We start from the raw sequence: 23,923 nt of genomic DNA, 5'->3' as shown, positions 1-23,923 counted from the left end.
AACCAAACAGACATGGAAGGAGCTGCACAGTATAGAAGTTTACATCCTTGGGACCTGGAACATTAATCAGTGGTTCACTGCAAACTGAGCTCTAAATTATGATCCACAGGGATTCCTTACCACAAACCACTGATTTCACTGGACTTCTTAAGAATCACTTCATCTGAGGAATTGGTCACGAAAAGCCAAACAGCCTGTACCTATAGGAAAACAATTCATTTCTTTGGGGTCACCAGGGTAAAAATAGTTTTAAAATGCATTACTATTACATTTTTTTTCTTCAAAATGGGAATAGTTTGAACATTTTTATGATTATGAAGTAATGCACATTGTGTTAAATTTAAAAAGTCAAGACCAAAAATTACGAAGAATACATCTTAAATCATCTGTAATTCCGTGTTTCCCCAAAAATAAGACCTAGCTGGACCATCAGCTCTAATGGATCTTTTGGAACAAAACTTAATGTAAGACCTGGTCTTATTTTAATATAAAACTGGTCTTATAATATAATACAATATGATATAGTATAGTATAATATATTATAATGTAATATATAATATAATATAATATAATATAATATAATATAATATAATATAATATAGGTCTTATATTAACTTTTGCTCCAAAATATACTTTAGAGCTGATGGTCTAGCTAGGTCTTATTTTCAGGGAAACACGGTTCCTCTGCCCCAAATCACTACTGTTAACATTTGGTGTAGATCATTACAGAATTTCTATCTTTAAAACAAGAAAATCAAAAAAAGGTTCATGCCCACTTGCAACAAAACTGAAAACACTTATTTTCAAAATAGATATCATGATTTTCTCAAATATTATGTATTTTTGGAATTGTTTTCATTGCATTCTCTTGCATGGGATCAAGAAAAATGTGTCTAAATCATTATAAAACACTCAAAAGAGGGAAAAAATTCATGTTAGCTATTATTGCATTCATTAGTCACCAACAATAACTAATTTATGTGCCCATATTGACCAAAAATAATGTTTTACAAGTGCATTAATATAATGGAATTCATATTTGTTATTCATTTGTAAAGACACCCAAAACATCTTTGCCAGTATTTTCTCTCCTCCCCACTTCCCGACCTCCCCCCCCATCTCTGTCTTGGTCCCCAGTTTCGTTCTCTCTGACCCTTGGTGCTAACAACTTGAGTTATATTAACCCAATCATTAAAGCTGATGTATAAGATTTCACCAGGGCAACTTTTTGTAAATTGCAAAATAGACAGTAAATATAGCCTCTTTGTTTGTATATATGTTTGTTGATATTCATAAAACATCTGGGATAGAATCACAAAGAAACTAGTAATATATATTGCCTCTGGAGAAGGAGGTGGAGGGCATAGATGGGAAGGAAATTCTTTATTATATACCCTTTTATGCTTTATAAATGTTTATAATGCTATCTATTCAATAAGATTTTAAGATAAAAGTATATCTACGTCTCTACAAACACATATAAAGTTATTAGCTTAATAGGACTTAGGCTACTCCTTTGGATTCTATAATTTACTAAATGCCCAGAGAAATGAAACCACTAAGTGTGACATCATCAGCTGTGGCTGTGCAATGGAAAATAATTTTAGTCTGATAATAGTTTTAGTTGCCATTCTAGAAGAGGGTGCCATGACAGGTTTAGAGTACCATGCTTGACTGAGTGACTCAACAAAGGCACATCAGTGTCTTCTTTATATGTTAGCATCTGTACAAACATAACGCACACAGAAGGGTGGTAGAGAAACCATTAGACACTCTCCCTTAGTTGCACTGGGGACAGCTATCCTGAGGTAAACAGAGCAGCAGAAAGTCTAATTTCAACCTTGGTCTTTTCTGAAAAAATAAGATACTCTGGTTCTTGGTTACGTAAATCCTGTGTATGTCATTTGGACAACATGCTGTTCGAGTTTGTGAGTTAGTTATACTGCTCTATGCAGGGCTTGAATGTCCTTGATTTTGATTCACTGTTTCTTGTTTGTTTGTTTTGCTCTTGATTTGCAGGTAGTGAAATCAAAGTTATCCAAAGAATATCACTTTATTAAAATAAAACAGTCAAGAAATCACATTGTGGGAAAATATTTCAGCAATCAAAACCAAGTACAACAACGACAACAAGACTCTGTCATAAATTACCAATCACCGTATCATGTCAGAGGTCCAATTAATCAGGTTTGCTCTGAAATCCTTCTCAACAGGATGTGTGCGAGTAGCCGAACTGTGTAGACTCCCTGCAGGAGGACTGAACTCGGAATTGAAGACAAGCCATTCACCTGGGTGATTATCCAAGAACGAAATCCTGTACATCCCATGTATTTTGGATCAACCACGTGCACTCATACGCACCAGCACACACTTACACACCAATGCACACACAGCTGAAAAAAAGTAATAGCGCTTTTCTCCTCCAGCTTTATAAAGTCAAGATGTGCGCTTGAAAATAAGTTGGTGAAAGATCGAGCTAGGAAAATGTTAGCTGAAATACAGTCATAAACTAGGACCACTGTGGCCTGGGTATTGCATTGTGATGTGGAGAAAAAGGATAATGCTCTTGAGTATTGTGAGTATTGTGTTATCCTCTATCGGTACATTAATACTGAAAAGGGCAAAAAAGCAATTACATTCCATTTGTAAATAGGGATTGCGTGTGTGTCCTTTACCAGATGACAAGGTGGCATTTATGATGGTTTCGGCTTTGTGAATCTAATGCTTATGAAAAGCATTTCTTTGTGTACTTTTCAAATGTTATAACTGAAAGGAAAAGAACAGGAATGCTTCACAAGGGAATTCAAATAGATTCTATGAGAGACAAGAAGTGTCATATTTTACAGTTAGAACACCCATATATCTAACTTTGCACTCTGTACGTTTCCTAAACATTCCCTCCTATCCTGCCTGTGAAATTGGATGGGTAACTGCATCAAAGTTGATTAAACATGTAATTTAAAGTGAGAAACAAAATACAGTTCTTCATGTATAACTTTATTATGTCTCATGGATGATATTATTTAAGAAAGCTTTCTTTTGCCATTAGAGCCCTATGTAATGTAAGATTACAAGTACATTTGATGTAAATGTTTTGCAAAAGAGTAGCATTCTCTAGTGCCTTGGCATTTATTTCCAAAGCATTTGTAATATGTCCACAAATACTAGTAAGCACATTTTTGTTTTCCTGAACAACTATATCTAATCCAAATTTAGATAAGGCATAAATTATTTTTTTATTAAAACTGTGGCATACGTATAAAACATATCTAATTCTAGTATTGACAACTTTCCCTTCTATATTTTAGTTTCAAAATAGTAAATTTCTTTACAAATGCTTTGTTGTGAGATAATATCTCACTGTTACAATGGTTTTCAAAGGATTATTTTTCTTTGGGGGAAAAAAAAGAGCCGAGAGAGTTAGTTTAATACATGGCTAAAATTACCAAATGTACAAATACCTCAATTTCATTACTTTACAAAAAAAATTAATAAAACTATTTTGATCGATCAATTGCTTAGTATGAATATCCACCTCCTTTAAATACTCTATTTTTATATATATTTTTATATGAAAGTAAACATGAATTTATATTTAACTATCTTAAATTATATTTAAGCACAAATATCACTTGATATTAACAATACCTATCTTCATCTGATAGATTTTTTAAAAGAACGGTACAGACTTAAGCTTTGAAATGAAAGGTTTTTCTGATATCTGCAGCTCTGTGCAAGCACCATTTTTAGGTTTTCAGTGATTTTTTTTTTAATGAAATAAAATGTTGCCAATTCATGCGGCTTCTTACTGAGTTTTATTGTATCACATACTCTGTAACGGGATTATAGTCAGTGGGTATTCTTGTAATTTACTGTCGACCTAACTGAAATAACTGTCTGACTGAGGTTTGTCTGGCATTTACCTCTTCCCCACTGAAGTAATCATGGATTTTAGACACAATTGTAATGATAACATTAATAAATGTCTTACTAGCAATAGACTGTGTTCAGAGAGTACCTTTTATTTTCCTTTTTATTGGAGAAATACAACCACACAAACAGCGGCCACTTGGCAGGGATATTATCATGCAGATTCAACTACTGGAGTGTGGTTTAACATGATAACTACACTCCTAACCTGACAGTCTCTAAATTTTGATCAGATGAACTCCCTGCTGAACAATGACCAAAGCTTTTGAATATGATGCAGTAATAAGCTTTTGTTTTTTGGGGTTTTTTTTAAGATAAGGCACTAAACTGCTAGGAATCATTTTAGTTACTCCTTAATTAAAAAAAAAACACAACAACTATAATTTGTTTTACCTTAGGGAAATAGGTGTGTGTGTGTGTGTGTGTGTGTGTGTGTGTGTGTGTATTTGCATGCTTAGCAAGTTAATAATTGGAATGGAAAAAAAATGGGAGTAGATATTTTAATGTATTTTTAGATGTAAAACTTAAAGGAAGTGTATTAGTTTTGGTAAGAATTGATTAGTATCCAATCTAAACTAAACTAAACTAAAGAAAACATTGGTAATATTAAAAGTCAAGAATAACCGCATAAGCATTTTCAAGCATTACTGTTGACATTGTGTGTGTATGTGTGTGTGTGTGTGTGTGTGTGTGTGTGTGTGTAAAGGCACAGTGTGCTATTTGCCAACCATCCAAGTAAGTGAGTTGGACCCTATAGAGACATCTAAAAAAGAAGGACTCACCATTGCCTGCTGGTAGGGTTTACACTGGGTCATTTCATCTTCCTCATGTTAGCTGTATTTGTGCCTAACAGTGATCTCTACAAAACAATCACACCCACTTAGAAATCATTGGATAAAATCACTGATTTTTGAAATGGAAATCGGTCTGGTAATGTTCATGTGGAAAAAAATAACACTGTTCTGCATCTGAAGTTTCTTCCTTTAGTTCCATTTCACTAAAGGAATCCAAGAAGAAATACAAAAACTAGTCAAGATTATGTAACCCAACAAGAGTTATTTCAAAGCTGTAATGCTTTGGTATTGGGCAGGGGGTCTAATATAATAATAAGGCTTAGGGGTTACGATCTTACTGAATATTATCTTATGGGTCCCTTAAGTTGAGCAAATACTGACAGAATCATAAGTATCTACATTTTTTTTCTCTGTAAATTTTCATCTTATAAAAAGAAACAAATCAAAAAAATGTGATCAAAAAAAAAAATGTGATCAAAATCAGTGGCTAGGATTATGGTATTTAAAATGAATAAACACAATTTTGGGTAAGTTCGTATGGGCTGATAACGTCAAAACCATGTGTCCCAGAGCAACATGATGGTACAGTAGATTCTACCATTTGGACTGGGTCAAGGGGTAATTGTTCTGCAAATGCTCACTGTAGTTGGTTTTTGTTTTTCTTTTTCTTTTTCAATGTGTTTTTAGAGTTCAAATGATTTTGATTGCTCATGGAAACGAATGCATTTTGAATAATCACTTAGACTTGAGGGGATGAACAAGAAGTTGTTAGAAACCCCAAAGACCTGCTAAAGACAGCAGGATACTCCAGTGCCTACAAACTACGTTTTGTATTTGGCAAGGCTTCCAAGGTTTCATGCTGTCAGAGAGCCTTTTATCATGTTTTTATTGCTGCAGAAACTGCTATTATCAACTTCCATATTTCTTTTATGATTCATTCACTTGGTGTAGGGGGCTGTAGAACTCATTCGTTTCTGATATAGACCATGCAATCCTCCCCAAATGGTGCTCCATTTGTTTTCTTTATGTTCATTGAAATATAAAGAATTTGTTTTATGGCTCTATTAAATGTCAGATCACTACACACACTCACTACACAAAGTACTAATTCTTTAAACGTATCAGGAATATTTCCAATTTATAAGCCTGTTTGCAATGTAAATGAAGATAATTACTTAAACCCAACTAATAGTAAGAATAAAATTAAAACAGCCACTTTTAGAGAAAACACCATAAAAAGGTTTTATGTTCCTACAGAGTCATCATATTTAGGTAGATTAGGTTTTGAACTTGATTTATGCTGACTGGCTCATTATAAGAAGACATTTAATATATCTAACCAAGATATTTACTTAGGAAATTTATGTACAGCATCAAATTATTTTTATTACATGAAACAATAATTTCTATAAAATGTAGTATAATGTTTAGGTATTTTTAAAAAGTGAAGTACTTATAATTGATTACTTGTACATCAGAATTCAGAAGTCACATGGTCTTTTGAATATAACATGACTCAGCTATGTAGTGAGTTATTTTATGGTTGGCTGGTGAAATACACCAACTTGATGTAGCTTTCAGGGCTCGGCTAAGAAATTTAATGGTGATGGTATGTGACTTCTTTATATATTTTGTTCAATTGTATTTCTTTTTTTATCTATAATAAAATCTGTTCAAAATTTGTAGATTGAAAGCTCAGTGTATGCCATGAAGGGCAACATTTTAATTTTCTTTACAGTCTATAGCTTAATTTTTATTTGGTCTATAATTGTATGTTTTTAAAATTAAATCATGAATTTAAATGATAGAAAAAAGTTAAGAACATTAAACTAAAACAGGCATAGGTTATAATATATAATCAATCATATAGCCACAAAACCTTCACTTAGATATGTGTTGGGTCTCCGGTAGGTTTCTTACATGAATAGCTGAAGATCTGGGATTCAGAATTTTTGATGTCCCTTTGCAGTAAATACATAGAAGTGAGAAGATGGTACAAAATGCCAACACTGAAGCATTTTGATGAACTTACGTTAATCCATTAGGCCCATCACAATTAGAACAAGGTTGAAAGGGTGTGGATTCAAACCTGAGCCTAAATTATTCCTGCCAAGAACAGCACAGGTCTTCACTCCAGAAGACAGCCTCCTCCCTCACTGGTTTCTGGGATGAATAAAAATTATGAGCGCCTTCTCCAGCTGCCTTTGACAGATGTTGGACATCTCTTCCAACCTCGTCTTAATATCCAAGTCACTTTGGAGGGTCTCATTCTTAAAGAAAAATAAATAATAATTTTCAAACTTGGTTAGACCAAAAATTATAACCTAGATTAACCAAATAGCAGCTGAATGTGCTTTTAATGATACCTTCTTATTTATAATCAGGAAAAATAGAAAATGACCTCTACCCATCAGTATAGTATGGCCCCTGAAGAACTTGAAATAGCAACGCTTTTTTCCCTCAATATTTTTCACCCATGGAATCATTCACCCACCGTGACCTTTCCTCCCTGTCCTCACTTCGGCCTTTGAAATGGAACTTAGGCCGCATTTTCTATGTGCATTTAATATGTAATACAAGATACATTTTAAAACTTACATTTTTACGTTCTCCTCCTTGCCTTAATTACATGTAACATGAAGCTTATATTTTAATGGGCATGAGCTCTCCATTTTTACAGCATCATAAAGAGAGTTTATGAGCATTTTTTTCAAAATTGGTGCCTATGTCATTGGCAGGGCATGAAATTATTTGCAGCTACTTCTTCTACTTATAAGATAAAATTTGGTCTGAATTAAGAATAGTACAGGGGGGACTTGAAGCAGTGCCTCTATAGCTTAAAATGAGTTTAGTCATCAGATGGCACAGCACCGGGTTCATCAGGTTCCAGCACATGTGCACACCCCTGGGGGAAACCTGGTCTCTGTTCGTACTTGTCTCTAAATAGTCCCCATTTCAATGTTCACGTTAGTTATGCAAAATCAATGGCATGTTTTTAAAAGGGTGTGGATTCAACCCTGAGCACAAGTTTTTCTTGCCAAGAACAGGAATCATTTCAATAGGATGGAGTTTCCAGGTCCGTGGTATTAGTAAACACCCAGAACGCTCTCTTGGCCACGTCTTCTAGAAATAAATTGATATCTTCCATGAATTATTTATGGATTCTGAGATGAGGCTGATATGGACTTTGCATCTCAGGTTCCTATTTCCCAGAAGAATGGACAGTCTCAAGTGGGCGATGGGCTTCAATGGCCTTTTCCTGTGTCCTGGGGTCGTCACGGGCTTTGAAGTACTGAGTTTCTGGACGTCGATTTCTCTTCCAGTGGAAGACTCCCTGGGCATCATCTTCAGTAAACTGTTATCAAATACAGTGAAAATACTGCTTTCCCCTTACTGCTGAATGCTGACTTGTTCTGCTGCCTCTGCCGACATGAAAGCCAAAAGTGTGGAGCCAAAACCAAGCCTTCCCTGGTTTGTGTCTGGGCAGTGTTGTAAATAAGGAACTCAAAAACAGGCATTCTGGACTATTTTCAACAAAAACTCATACTGAGTAAATATGCGTAGAAACATGTGTGTAAACATATGTGTGTGTCCATACAGACACCTACACAATGAAATAAAGAACCAATCATCTTAAAGCCATTGCATTCATTTCTTTTAAACGTTCCTCTGATTTTTGATTTACAGCAGTGTGTAAAACCTTTTGAATAATAGGTTTTCTATCTCTGGATGCCTTAGCCAGGTGCTGGTCCGGACATGTGGGGAATGCGGTTGGAGACCCCTGCCAAGCAGAGCTGGGAGGGAGGTGCTAGGGCACGCGTCTGGCGAATGCTTCTCTTGGGAGGTGACAAGTGACCGAACTGCCAGAAATCATCAGATAAGAAGATGCTAGGAAAGGTTGGGCTGCAGAGTCACAAGGGCTCCCACTATTAAAACCACAAAGAGAACTTGAAGGCAGAAAGAGGAGGGAGAGTCCTGTACCATCCGGAAAATAAATGAATCAATAGGTCTCGTGTGGGAATTACTCCCAGTGGGGACGCCTGGCATGTGCTCTATGTCTTCTTCCTCCTCTCCACCTCCCAATTTTCCGGAGTGGCTCTGATCACCCAAAGCTTTCCCACTGGCAAATGGCGACACGGATGAGGAGACTCAGCAGCAACATGACTGAGTCCTGGAAGCCGTGTGGTGGAGGGCCCTGTGTGTCGGGGGCACTCGGCAAGAGGCAAGATCACCATTCTTCGGATCATTAGGTTGAAACATTACTGCCTCCCCTCAAGTCGAATTTGTATTCAGCCCCCACGCCTTGACAGGATCCCTCTTTCGTTACTTCCATAGTTCCCCTGGTCACCTATGTGACTACCACATTATATGACAATTATCTATAATCACCTACTTATATCCTACCCCACTCGCCTTAGCCCCGCAGGCCCTAGGACTGACTCTTACTCTTCTTTTTACCGTCCAATATCTAACAGAGTAGGAGCTCAGCAAATCGTTTTCTCCCATAACCTTTCCTCCGTCTACTACCGCTCAGCTTAGATGCCATCTCCTCTAGCAATCTTTCTCTGATTCCCCAAATCCCGGTTGGAATATCCTTCCTACGTGTGTCCACAGCACGCTCTACTTACCCTATGCCAGCCTTTATCTTTGTCTAATGATTTGTATCCCCTGGAATGCAAACTTTATGATGAAGGGACTGAATTTTTTGTTTGTTTGGGTGTGTTCATTTATTATTTACTTTTAACTGTTTTATTGAGATAAAATTGACATGCCATAAAGTTCACTCATTTCAAATGTACTATTCAATGGTTTTCAGTATATTTATGCAGGTTTGCAACCATCACCATAGTCTAACTTTAGAACATACGTGTCACGCCAAAATGAAATACAGCAGGCCCTCTCCACCACTCCCCTCCTCCACCCCCAGCCTTTGGCAACCACTGATCCATTTTCTGTTTCTATAGATTTACTTATCCTGGACATTTCATATAAACGGGATCATACAATATGTAGTTTAGGGGTTTTTTTCTTTCTTTCTTTTTCTTTTTCTTTTTCTTTTTTTTTTTTTTTTTTTGCAGCTGGCTTCTTTCACTTGTTATTTTAATCTTTGCATTCTTAGTTTAGAAATAAATTGCCTAGCACAGAAAAGACACTCAATGAATTTTTATAAAATGAAAAAAAATAAATGCACTAACAAACTCTAGCATTTTCTGGAGTTAGAATTTGTGCTCAAAATAGAACTTGTCTAAGAAGATTTGACAAAGCACTATGTTAGAAATAGAGAAAATCACTTCCACAAACCCTCTCTAACAAATACCAATTGATGTCCCCCTTGTGGCCTGAGCACTGAGATGGGCGCAGAAGAGGCAGCCGGGGAAACTATGAGCCACATATGGAGCTGCCCGCCTGGACTCTAGGGAGGTTTGGGTTGCTTGGGGAGCTGCTGACACCGGTGCCAGGCCCTACGGCTTATAGGACTCACAGGTCTGAGATGCTCCACTCCTCTGCACTATCCCACACTCACGGCTCATCTCAGTGCAACTGATGCGCTCTCTGCCCTGCTACCCATCAAAACTGGAAGGGTCTGATGAAGCCATACGCAGGTCTAAGTGAATCACAAGTCCTTACAACTCAAGCCTTCACATGGGGACTGAAGCTTTAAGAGAGGACACAGTAAGACATTTAAATTGTGGAATTTTAAATATCAGCTACCCAGAAATGGGGTTCTTGGAAGGAACGGGGGCATCCCATCACATTCCAACGATTCTGCCATTCCCAAGAACAGAGGAAATAAGAGAGAAGCTATAGTGATGGTCCCGTCTAGAGCTGTTCGCTAACCTAGAGTTGTGGGGAGATAGCCACACAGGCCCTGCCCTTCGAGTGTGCATGTGCATACCAGTGGGGCATGGCTTCTGTACAAATATTCTATCAACTTTCTTTTTCTACCATGTTATCGTAACACACAATATTAATGTAGCCTCAAAATTCATCATTATTATGTCATAAATCTTCCTTTAATTTTATACATAATAAGTACTTACAGATGCAAATCATGTTTAAATGGAAAGACATAATGGTTAAAAGAAGTATTGGTCATATTGTAGTAATTTTGCAAACAGCTGTTTCAAGTTAACAGATGTGTATTCCCAGTCTTGTGTATATGAGATACAAGTTAATGTCAACAGTACATTAACAATGCAACTGAATTTAATTATGGAATTGAAAATGCTACGGGTAGAGGGATCACATTTTTACTGAAAAGCATAGGTAGGGAGACATCTGTTTCTGGGTAGTTTCAAATGGGTACTCTTATCTTTTATACTCACTGATTTCATAATTTTTTGCAACAGTGAATTAACTAAAAGATTTCCTTGACTGTTTTTTCCTAAAACAAGATGGCAGATATATTCTTCAGCAATTTAATTTTGCAAGTGGTATTATATATGCCTTTTAAATATGAATCTGGGAAGTGTAAAATGGACTGCAAACCATGAGAAAGACACTCTTACTTTTGCACAAAATTGAGTTTGGAATCAAGAGCAGAAAAAAAAAAAAGCTTCCTTGTTTTGTTACCAGATGGCTCCCCACTGTGCCCACAATTCTTTTTTTTTTTTACTAGATTCTTCTGTTTGAAATCTTTTCAATTAGTGAAATCACTAACATTAACCTCCAGGTTCCCTTAAGATGTTAATACCCTTGGAAAATGGGCCTATTAGCCATTTGCAATGTGAATGAATTTAATCACATTATTTTTCTCCCAGCAGCTGGCTAAATTCAATGCACTGAGTAAATAAGGGGATGGGGCATAATTTTGAGGGGAACACTGTTGCAAAGAAGATTCCTCTGAGAGAAAGGGGAGACTGAGAAGCAGAGGGACATTGGCTACCAGTGGGCTGCTGTGACTGATTGCCATGCTGTGCCAAGTACACTTCTAAAGTCTGAACTTTAAAATCACTTATAGCTGAGCAATGAACTTGGAATATATGATCTCTGAGGAATTGCTAAAGAAATTCAAATTACTCACCTGGAGAGGTGAAAACTTCAGGGATGATTTTATTGGGCTACTCCCGTTACCCATTGTCTTACATTTTACCCATTCAGTTTAGTCAGAAGACCTAATAAACATGACATTTCTTGCCCCCTTTATAATCCATTTGCTGGTCTCCACCACTGTCCAAAGAGCAAAAGACTGCATTTTATTGTACTGCACTTTCAAGCAGGAACCCACCGCATCTGAAAGCAGGCCAGAGCATTGCCAAGGATATAAAGTATTGTTAAAGTGGAGACTATCAGTCATCTGCTTAACTGTTGATGGAAATAAAAAGTTTGAATTCTCCTTTACTGCTTAGAGAATTTGAATATAAGTGCAATCTGGCTGCAATGCCAACTATCTTAAAGATTGCCAGCACTGATTTGGCTGCTCTGGTGGGCTGAGAGTCCTAAGTGATCTATCCATCCTCATAGCTCCATTAGGTGCATTTTTCAGAAAGAAAAGAGGTTATTCGATCAAGTGTATAACAATGGTCCTCTCCTTCTAGAGCCTCCAGACAAAGGATTTCAGATTATTTGTGTAAGAACATATGTTCATCAAGCTTCTAAGATGTGAATGGTCCCTGAAAATGTAGAGGGTTCAAGAACAGAGTACTGAATTCTATGTTTTAAAGGTTTTTAAAGGATTTTAAAAATTTGACTAGATATGGCTTTTGTCTCTGGCCTCCAGAGACGTAAGGTTGTTTAGTGGCCTGATAGTAAACTACAAAAACTTCTATCCTTCTGTCCCTTTCATGCAAATAAAAAGCATAATTGTTACTTAAATAGACTATGCTCTACTTGGCAGTATTCATTTCTGTGCTGTACTAAAAGATGACTGCTGGTCAAAGTTTCCTTGGGGCAACAGGATTCAAACCTTAAACCACCAATCCTTATGATTTCATAAATATCGGGGTGTTTTTTTTTGGGGGGAGGGCTAGGGAAAGTTGCTACAACACTAGTTCGGAATGTGAAGCAATGCTGTAGTTTTGTCCATTATGTTACAAAAAGGAAAGAAGAAAAAGGAGGAAGCAATAGAACATTAGAAAAATAAGGAAAGAGAAGAAATAAGAACAAGAGAAATTAGGAAAAGAAATAAGAACAAAAGAAATGAAGGGGTGAAAGAGAGAGACGTTTAGAAACCTTAAGAAATTGTGGCAGATGTCATTTGGTGTCATGATTATCAGTCAGCCAGAATGGTCTAGAATTTAAACACAAATTCAGCAAGTAGAATTTAGAGGATATGCCACAAACAGGGGAAAAGGATCATAGTCTGCAGTTGAAAACTAAAATTTTCAATTACCCAGGTGTGTTTGGTTTTACAACCATTAAGTGCCTGCATTGTTGACAGAATACAAATATGCTCCCAATCAAAGAAGATAATTATAGTCACAAAAGAAAAATGTCGTATTTTATACTAACTAATCTGATTATTTTGAAACTGTCTTTTGGTAAGGACTAATCCTTCTCTTAGCTTAGTCTTCAGAATCATGAGATTTCTTTAATTTTTTATAAGAGTTTATTTGAGCCAAAACTGATGACAATGGCTAGGAAGGAGGCTCTGCAACGTTCCCGAGACATTTCTTGTCTTAAGAATAAACCTAACCATTGTAGCTCACTTGCTAATTGTATTTCTCACAGTTTCCAGGGGTAAAAGTTGTCCTTTATTCTGATGCAAGTGTTCCCCATATAAAAACTTAACTCTTCGGTTATTAGATTTTCAGTACAAGGCTGGTTGTACTTTAAAAAGAAATTATATTTAGACAGTGAATGATGAAACATCTCAAGCCCTTTCCCCTACTAGACTGAAGAACATTAGCTGGTATCATCAAAACAGGAGACTGGAATATTCTTTTGTGGGGAAACTGACCAGCTTAAGAGACATGAGAGACAGAGAGAGATCCAAGATGGCTGAGTAGATACACACAGTGCTTCCCTCTTCCCATGAACACATCAAAATTACAACTAAACTATAAAACAATCATCCTGGAGAACCATCTTAAGTTTAGCTGAATAGAAGTTTTATAACTAAGGATATAAAGAAAAAGCCACATTGAGACTGGAAGGAGAGGTAGAGACGCAAAACCTGCCGGCCCCAAACCTCCATTTGCCAGATGAAAATTGGGAGGGATATCTTAGCCACAAAGGTTCCCCATGGAGCAGCAAGAAACCACAGCCCCACACCAGCTTCCCAAGCCTAGAGTACTGGTGACAGGAACAGGAGCCCCCACAACATCTGGCTGTGAAAAGCAGTGGGGATTCAAATTGTCTGGGTTGGAAGGAAAGCCAAGGAAAACCCTTGAGTTCTCTTAAAGGTCCTGCACAGATTCGCTTGCAGGCACTCACCTTGGACCCCGGCAGAGGGACTGTGACTTGTGGGATGTCAGAGACATACGGGGGGCAGACTGAGATGCGTGGCTTCAGGCAAGGGCTGGAAGATAGTTCACTGTTTTCCTTGTGTGGGGTCTTCTCCCTTGCAGCTGGCAGGCAGTCACCATCTTTCCTGTGTTAAGCCCGTCTCCAAAGGCCAAATCTGAATCTGATTGGCTGGTGAACTCCATTGCTTCACCCCGCAGACTCACTGAGACCCTGAAGACTCACTGCCTCACCAAACTCGAATACTGCATGAGGCTTTATCAGTAGCTGAACCTTACTGGAGATGGCAACAGGCAGCAGGCCTTGATGTGTCTGGGCTTTTTGCAGCACTACCTCAGTCCTGGTACTGGTGGCAGCCATCCTTGGTTCACAGCATGGCCTTCCCCACACACGTCCAGGTTCAGCAAAGGCAGTGACCAAACATGGATCACTTTGGAAGTTCCTATCAGGTCTTTCTCAGTAGGTCACAGGCCATAGCTGACCTGGGCCTGCACCAGTATTCTTCCCAAGAGGCCCAAAACCAACATACTTGGAAGTTGGCTTCAGACCACAGCAAAGCACCACATAGTTAGTCCTACAAGTGGCGGTCTCAACAGGCACCAGAGCCCACTGGGGGAATCACACTCCATGTAGTAAGCTCTCTGCACATAGCCTGTAAGCTGTGGATGTGGCCACATCCAGTCAGCCTGAGGGTCATTCCCACCCAATGACATGCCAATAGCAATCAAGGCTCAAATATAACAGGAGGGCACACACGGCCCGCAAAAGTGACACCCCTGAAGCACCCACTGCAGGTGACCAGAGAGACTGTGCCATTGGTCCCCACAGGGCATCAACTACATACTTGGCAAGACTGGGAGACACAGCAGATCTACCTAATACATGAAACAAACACAGAGATGCAGGTAAAATAAGAAACAAAGAAATACACCCCAAATGAAAGAACAGGAGAAAACTTCAGAAAAAGAACTAAAGTAAATGGAGGCAAGCAACCTCCTAGAGACAGAGTACAAAACACTGGTTATAAGAATGCTCAAGGAACTTAGCAAGAAGTTCAATAAGAGATAGCAAGCATAAGAAAGTACTGGAAACCTTAGAGAAGAACCAGTTTGAAGTGAAGAATACAATAACTGAAATGAAGAATGAAATAGAAGGAATCACCAGCAGATTAGATGAAGCAGAGGAGCTAATCAGTGATTTGGAAGACAGCTTAGCAGAAAATATGCAAAAGAAAAAAGAGTTTTAAAAAATGAGGCTAGTTTAAGAGACCTCTGGGACAACATCAAGCTTAACAACATTTACATCATAGGGATAGCAGAAGGAGAAGAGAGAAAGCAAGGGATTGAGAACCTATTTGAAGAAATAATGACTGAAAACTTTCCTGGTGAAGGAAATAGATGTACAAGTCCTGGGAATTACCAAGTAGACACACCTTTTGGAAGGCCACCACTTAGCCTAGTAAGAGGTCCTAATCCCCGGAGTCTATGAATATGTGACCTTACATAGCAAAAGGGGTTTTGCAGATATGATTAAGTGAAGGATCCTGAGATGGGGAGATTTCCCTGGATTATCCACAAGGTTCCAATGTAATCACAAGGGTCCTTTTGGAGAGTGAAAAGGGTCATAGTCAGTGAAGGAGATATGACAATAGAAGCAGAGGTCAGAGTGATGTGAGGGGCACACAATGAGCAGAGGAATGGAGGCAGCCTCTAGAAGTTGGAAATGGCAAGGAAACAGATTTTCCCCTCGAACTTCCAGAATGGATCCCTGTTGATCCATTGTAGACTTCTGACCTCCAGAAGTGTAACATAATAAATATTGGCTAGTCTAACCCATTAAAATTCTGAGAGATTTTCACAGCAGTAATAGGAAACTAAAACATAACTCAAAATAATGAGATGAGTGATATAATTTAATATATCACGGAAAATTATAACAGGATATTACTTAATTTAAAAAAGGAACAAGCAGAGAATATTAAAAAAAGAAGTCTTGGAACTCATACCCACACAAACACATGTATACTAGCAGAAATGAAAAACTCAATAGAATAATTGAGAAAAACCTCACAGAAATCAGAGGGAAAAAAAGTTATGGAAAATAAGACAGAATAATTATCAAACCTATCAAATCAGAAAGTTGCTCCTATTCACAAAATAGGAGTTATTGAAAGGAGAAAGAAAATAGCAGAGAGAAAAATCATCAAAGAAATAATTTGAAAATGCTTTTACGACAAGTGAAAAACATGAGTTTTCATATACTGAGATAACCTCCTGAGTATTTAGACCAATTGATGAAAATATACCCACATGTAGGCACCTCGTCATGAAATGTCCAAACATTATGGAGAAAGAGAAGATTCTAAAATATATCAGAGAAAAAAATAAATTCATGGGCAGAGGATCTGAAATTAGAGTATTGTATATTAAGATGTGTTAATAGTAACAATGGAAGCTAGAACACAATGGAGAATGTCTTCAGAATTCTAAAAGAAAATTACTCCAAACCTAGAATTCACTGCCTAGCCAAACAACAAGAATAAGATAAAGCTATTTAAGATAGGCAAATTCTCGTAAAATTAGCTCCTATTCACCCTTTCTCAGAAAGCCACAGGAGTATGTGTTCCACTACAACAGGGGACTAAACAAAAATGGGAAATATATAAGATTCAGAAAATGAGGCTTCTAAACAGACACATGAAAAATGTGATCTCTATGATGATGGTGAAGCAGATCACAGCTGACACTGAGACACGAGATGTGGAAGCAACCATTCCAGATGGGAACAAGTCAGGGGACATCACGAAATACTGTCAAAAAGGTGGAATTGATGGAACTTTGATTCATCTGAGATTTAGAAAATTGGTGAAGTTTGGGGTTGGATTAATACTAAACACATAGAAATGAGGCAAATAGGGGAAAAAAGCAAGTGAGGAAAAGGAAATTAATCATAGTATACTGTATTGCTTAGCGTGAATTACATTGTGTGTCATACTGATATAAAAACTGACTGCGGATCCAACTACAATTTTAAGATAGTTATATTGGGAATATAAAAAGCAAATCCTCACCGTCCACAGTGGAGAGTTACAGGTATTGCCTACAATTTTAAAAATTAAAAAGTAACAGTATAAGTAAGATATTTAATAAACTGGAGCAAAATACCAAGAGAATTCAGCTAAAGGAGCTGAAAGTGATTACTTCTGGAGTGGTGTAAGTGGCAAGTAGGGAAGTGGGAAACTGCTGTTTTTCATTACAAGACTTATATTAGAGTTGTTTAATTACTTCATATATATGTTTTTTTAAAACCTACGGTATTGTGAGAATTTTAGTGGGAGGATTGTTTTATTTAAGATGTTTTGCAAAGTTCCATTGACTCATTGTTGAACCACTTTGATTGGATTACTGAATGATACAGTTTAAATATAAGGAAACAAGGCACAGAAAGATTCCAAGACTTGCTGTGGGCTACTGCATAAAATCAAGCCAAAAAGATAAACAGTTCTCATGAACTTATCTTCCTAAGTAGTTCTTCTGTTTTCTCCAACTGGGAAATATATTTATGACTTTCATCTTCTCTCTTTTGTTCCTTTTGGAATTCCAAGTCAAGACACACCTTAAAGCAAGCAATTAACAAAAATAACCCTCCATCACAAGTGTTATCAAATGACTTAAAATATCCTGAAAAAAAGATAGCATATTTCCTTAAATGTAATCACAAGCAGCTATAACATGTTTTGTCAAGTCTAAAAATTTATGCAATCTATCTACAAATAATTGTGCATACTAAATCAAAATATTTCTTCAGCATTTTTATGAACATCTATATACATCCATGTTACAAAACGCGGTGTGACAATTAAGTTCACGAATTTGTTGCAATGATGTTGCTAACCTTTCTTGATATCAGAGGGATTATTGATTATGAATTTGTACCAACTGGACAAACAGTTAACCAAGTTTATTATTTGGAAGTGCTGAAAACGCTGCATGAAAAAGTTAGACGGCCTGAACTTTTCACCAATAATTCACGGCTCTTGCATCACGACAACGCACCAGCTCACAGGGCACTGTCCGTGAGGGAGTTTTTAGCCAGTAAACAAATGACTATATTGGAACACCCTCCCTACTCTCCTGATCTAGCCCCCAATAACTTCTTTCTTTACCCAACAATAATGGAAATATTGAAAGAAAGACATTTTGATGATGTTAAGGACATCAATGGTAACATGACGACAGCTCTGATAGACATTCCAGACAGAGTTCCAAAATTGCTTTGAAGAGTGAACTAGGCACTGGCATCAGTGCATAGCTTCCCAAGGGGAGTACTTTGAAGGTGACCATAGTGATATTCAGCAATGAGGTATGTAGTACTTTTTCTAGGATGAGTTCGCGAACTTAATTGTCCGACCTCGTATATTTCTCAAATTTTTTCCTGCTGATTGGAGGCTTCTGTTGATTATCTATTTTGTGATTTATCCTCATGCACTTTTCTAAGCTCCTATTGATTACTCTCGGCTCGGCTACCCACCATGTTTCTGGTCCACATGCCTGAAATGACAATATGTGGGGGACCATGAATTTATTTTAATCTTACCAACAGAAACCAGAGGTGGAAAAATAAAACAAATAATGTGTTCTAAGGTTAAAAAAGTGGAAGAGGATATTGTTTAGGGACGCTGTGATTTCTGGTGACATCACCTCTCTGCTCTTATGGTTTAATTTGTACAATTGAGGATGTTCTGCTATGGCTTCCAAGTGCATGAATGGATGGCGCTGCAGTGGGCATTGTTGTGCCCTATGCTAACCACTTCCTGCACTGATGCTAATTATGACTGTTGAATGTGTCTTTTCTGAGACTACAGTCCAGAGCATTTGCCTCATAGTTATCCTGCATGAAGCTTCCATGAATGTTCTTAACCTGCCGGCCCATCTATCCTGAGGGCTGGCAACACCACATTTTACAGTCGATAGCAGGACTGATGAACTTGCTGTTTCTGTCCAAGGAAGCGAGAGTATCCTTCTAAGTGGCTATACTGTCATTTCTTTCTTCTATGGTAAGGAAATCTGTACCTAATTCCCCACTTCAGTGGTTACTCCTCCCTAGTGGAGAAAGAGTAGCCAGTGAATTGGTCCCTGTCACCAGTGGGTTCCTTGAAAGCATGATGGTTCCAATTCCCTCTTCATAGACCTGAAGATCCTCAAGTAGAGTGCGCTCTCCTCTCCACTTGCTGTTGCCTCATTCTAGCCTCTTCTCTGAGGTTCAGTTTCTCAGCCTGAGACTTGGTCATTGTATTGGTTCCGTCTTGCTGTCTTCAATTTGGGAAGAAGGAATAGGAAACTTCACTTTGCATAATCCAGCTCTAGTGGCAAGCCTTACACTTAATAAAGCTGATACTTTGCCCAAATTGGTTCAGTTCTCTGTGTGCATGTTTTATTCACCAGAAACCCTGGGGCAGAAAGGGGGGTGCAGTACGAAGGGAGGATTCCAGCTCTGAACCCCACCCTGGACTGCCAGCAATTACTATAAAATTAAGATATGTTGTAGGCCAAATCAGTTCCTGAAGGAAAACTCCTTCCAGCCAAAGCCTGCCATAACTCAGTTAACCTACAAGGCAAATATGAGTTCTCCCCAAAACAGCATTAAAAAGTGGCTCCGCTGTATTTGTCTGCTGCTAGTTTCATGAGTGTGCCCTAGGGATTCCAGACAATACGCTGGTGCTAACATAGCAACTGGAATCTTTTACCCAGTCGGCTGGACTCAGGCTTTGTTCTGGCATGTGGCCCAGTATATCAATATTGTGGTTTTCAGCCCATTTTGGAAGCTGCTTCACTAAGCCATGTGACAACCCCAAAAGTTGGTCTGGCACCAGAAGACTCCATCAGCTTTCGAGACTGAGAGCCCTGAAGTTGGCTGTTTTTGTATTGATGCCTCCCTTCCCGTAATCGTTAACAGAAGGTGAGAGGGCTGCAGTTGGAACACACCTCACACCTATTATGCAGTTTGTGTTTATGTCTCTGAACCCTCGTAAATCTCCTGGGTTCTGAGCATTTGCCTACTCAAATAGAAGCATTCTCTGGAGGAAACTGCAGTAAGAGTTTGAGTTATTAGGCCTCTCTCAACAAACTTACCTTAAAGGAGCACATGGCACAGTGATAGATTTGTCAGAGAAATTTAAGAGTATCAGCCTATTTACTGATCGTAACACTAGCAGAAACCGAAGCTCTGAGTACTCCAGACATAGCCATCTCGTGGTCCCCACGCAAATCACGTGGCACATACTAGTGCAACGTACTAGGTGCAAGTCATGGCAAATTTCCAGTTGGAAAGTGGCGAGTTAGTAGATTGGGTCAATGATGACAGCTGCCAATGGCATGCTTTCATCAAGTCCACTCTTAGGAGAGATTCCTTGTCTGTTAAAACAGCAACCACACAATCTTCATTGAATGCCTATTACACACTCAGGCAGTGGGGGGAGCAGGGGGAACCAGTTGCAAAAGAATTACTCACACTCCTCGATTTGAAGATTTGAAGATGTTTATAATCTAATTGGTGATTTATAGCCTAACTGGTGGGAGTAAAGAAGAAATCATTAAAGATTTCAGTCAGGAAAGTGAAACAATGACGGGCAAGTTTAGATGTGATTCACCTCCGTGTGACACCAGCTGGCATCTGCTGCTTGGCCAGACTTAAGAAACTCCACTTTGACATGCTCTCCACCCAAAATGAGGACAGTAGCCAATGAGTAAACATATGAGCAATAGCCCCGAGGACAAAAGCAGTTTCAGCATTTGCTGATTTGGGGCATCTTATCTAGAGAAGGACACAACAATTAAGCCTAATTTTGCAGAGCAACAGTTAGACGAAGATAGATGCACTCAATTCTTTCTAAACAACTTTTCCCTCAACATTTTCTCCTTTAAAATGTGAGATTGTTTAATTTTAGGAAAAAAAGAGAGAAAACTTGTCTTTTTTTCCCATTATAGACTGTTCAGTGATCACTCCACAACTCTAAAAAAATGTAAATACTAGATTTTTGAAGTAGTTTTCTTGATAACTTTTTAAAATTGGTAATCATTCATTAGTTGCTGGAGTTGTTTTGTTTTCCAGACTTCAGGAAATATTTTTGTAAAAGATATCGAGAGATTCAACACTCTGCATATGACTCGGTTTTGTGTGTTTGAGTCCTTGGGCAACAGTGATGGTTCTCCTTTTTCAAGGATTGCATTTTACTTTTATTCCCTCACTCCAGAAAGATTGTATAATCTGTAGAAATGCCACTAGAGATAAGCCATTTTCTATAATGAATCTCCTTCAACCTTAATTTCCAGGACAAGTAAACAAAACAATTTCACTTTCATAGTTGTGGAAATTTGGAAAGCAAGCCAGCATCCTTTTCCAACTCCTGTTCTTTCTGTCACTGGTGTCTCCTCTGCTGTTCCAAGTCTGTCATTCTGATGGCTTGTCCAGCCACCAAAGGACAGCAGGACACCCAGAATGCCATTCTTTGCCCCCGACTGAGAGCCAATCGCCACTGGGAGCATCCAGGTGGAATTTAAAATAGAATGGATGGGGACCCAGTTATGTAAAAAGTCACCTCTGGTCTTGTGTTCTATCATGGGAGTTAAGACCAGCTGGGGTGCTTCTGGTATCAGTTTCCAGTGCATAAGTCTCTGTGATCTGCAGCAGAAATTCTTACAACAGGGCCCTTAGAAGTTTCGTCCTCTGATGGACTGCCAGAGGCAGCGTCCAAGGCATATCTGCACAGGCAGACTTTTTGACTGAGTTTCCCAGGGACTGAGAGAAAACTACCAGAAGGAACAGGCTCCTATGGGTTCTCTACCTAATAATATGCAAGGGTCCTGAGTGGGAAATAGGATTTCTTGCCAGCCAGCTATTTACATGGTTCCGTCTCCAGCTGATCAGAGATGACCACGAACATAGTTTCAGTCCCTTGAGAGAGATCCTTTGAATGAAATGAATATGCTTGAAATCTGGTTCTCCCCTTGCTAAATATCCTTTTCCAGAATATTGATCAAAACACCTTACCTCTGCTAGGAAAACAAGTTCAAAAAAATGCATGCCTCCCCTTGTGGAGTCAGGAAGCGACCATTGCTTCAGTAACCTGTACAAACTTGGAGCCACGTGGTGCTTTTAACACCACCAATCAAATTTTAGGTAGCTGGATTCATCATGAGATGACATAATATCAACTCCCATTTATGAACAATGAATGGTATGAGCTTTAAGACATTTCACAGATATGGGCACCTGAAGCATAGGAGGCTTACATACCACAATAAGCACTAGGTTATATTCTGTTGGTTGGTTAATATTTTGTCCTCTTTCCAAATTACAAAATAAAAAATCATGAATAGGAAATGACTCCTGCTTGCTGCTGAACAAATTAACCATTTGAAATATGTAAATGTGTATATGTTTGGATTTGATTAATTATTTACTTTATTTCTCAACTCTAAATAAAGAGCATAATCCTCTCTAATGAGAGTAGACATGAGCCACTTTATATTGAGAGAGATAAATTAAGTTAGGAAAGAGCTCTTCACTTTCAGATTCCAGGATAAATAAAATATCTGTTAACATCTTCTTTCATCTTCTAAATAATATTCCATACGACCTGACAAGATTATAATATAATTTAAAGTTTAATCATTTTAAAAGATTTCTTCAACTAAAATAATTAATTTTAGTTGAACTCCAGAAGCAAAAGTAGAATTGAAGAAGGGGGCCAAAAACTAGTCTGTGCAACCCCTGGAACTGGGTCCCTCTCTCAGGCTGGCAAACCCTTATAAATGACTAAGGTTTTCTCTTTCTAGGAGTGCAAATCCACTAGCAAATGCAGTCTTCCTCACCACACACACACACTCACACTCACACTCACACACTCATACACTCACATGGGATCAGCTCCCTCCTTCCAGCCCTGTGCTAACTCCAGTAAGAGAGTCAGATCTGAAAGAGAAAACTGAGGTTCAAAGTTGAAATTAATTGCCCAAGATTATAACCTGCTGACTGGAGGCTCAGTCACCCCACTCAGGCCAGTACTCTTCCCACCCGGCCTCCCAGTCCACAGAAACCAGACAGCAAAGCGGGGAAATGGAAGGGCCTCCATGCAGACCACCATCTGCCTCAGAGAGACCCACTTCAGGGAGACCTCCTTAAGAGACCCCCCATAGCGATTTGGGTTTATGGTCAGGGAACAGAACTCTTGATGGAGATAGCTGTGAACCGTGATGTAAAGAACCATGAGATACAAAGAGAAAAGGTTTTAAATTAGGTTATGTAGTAGTATGTTGTGGTGGAAAACACGGGGCCTCTAAAATAAGATTGTTTTTTGACTCTATTACTTACTAGCTGAGTGAACTTTAGCAAATTTCTTAACCTCTCCTTATCTATAAAATGAGTATCAGCTTTGGGGGTTGAAATTTTGTGGAGGGAGACAGGGAGAGAGAGAGTTAGAGTAAGACAGACAGTGGGAGCACGTAGGAGGCTCTGAGAGCATGAAAGTGCACAGCTCCTAGTACACATCAGGCCCTCGAATGTCTGCTCATTGAATGGAAAGCCTATTTCTTCAGCTGGTTCAACTCCTGGGAATAAGTCTCCTTAGCTGTAGAGGCATGAACAGGACAACCCTGAAGGACGCAGACCAGACAGAAGAGGAACAGGTCCACTCCGGCCCTGAACCTGTGTCTTGGAGTTGAAAATGGTTGACCTAGTGTTCTTAGACTGTAAAAATAGATACTCTGAGTGCTCCTCTAAAGCCTTTATCTGGA

At 38.5% G+C, this 23,923-nt stretch overlaps 1 protein-coding gene across 2 annotated transcripts in view; it reads left to right on the top strand.

Moving 5' to 3' along the window:
* Positions 1-3,997, top strand: part of CPED1 (cadherin like and PC-esterase domain containing 1) — a 251,594-nt gene extending 247,597 nt beyond the window's left edge. For both annotated transcript variants that reach the window (XM_033098799.1, XM_033098798.1), the window contains one exon: positions 2,020-3,997. In XM_033098799.1, the coding sequence (XP_032954690.1) occupies positions 2,020-2,241 (222 nt within the window). In that variant the 3' untranslated portion in view covers positions 2,242-3,997. The remainder of the gene's footprint in view (positions 1-2,019) is intronic.
* The last annotated feature ends 19,926 nt before the right edge of the window (positions 3,998-23,923 follow it).

Source organism: Rhinolophus ferrumequinum, chromosome 26, assembly GCF_004115265.2.
Source record: "Rhinolophus ferrumequinum isolate MPI-CBG mRhiFer1 chromosome 26, mRhiFer1_v1.p, whole genome shotgun sequence".
NCBI lineage: Eukaryota > Metazoa > Chordata > Mammalia > Chiroptera > Rhinolophidae > Rhinolophus > Rhinolophus ferrumequinum.
This window is presented reverse-complemented; position numbering and strand designations above follow the sequence as displayed.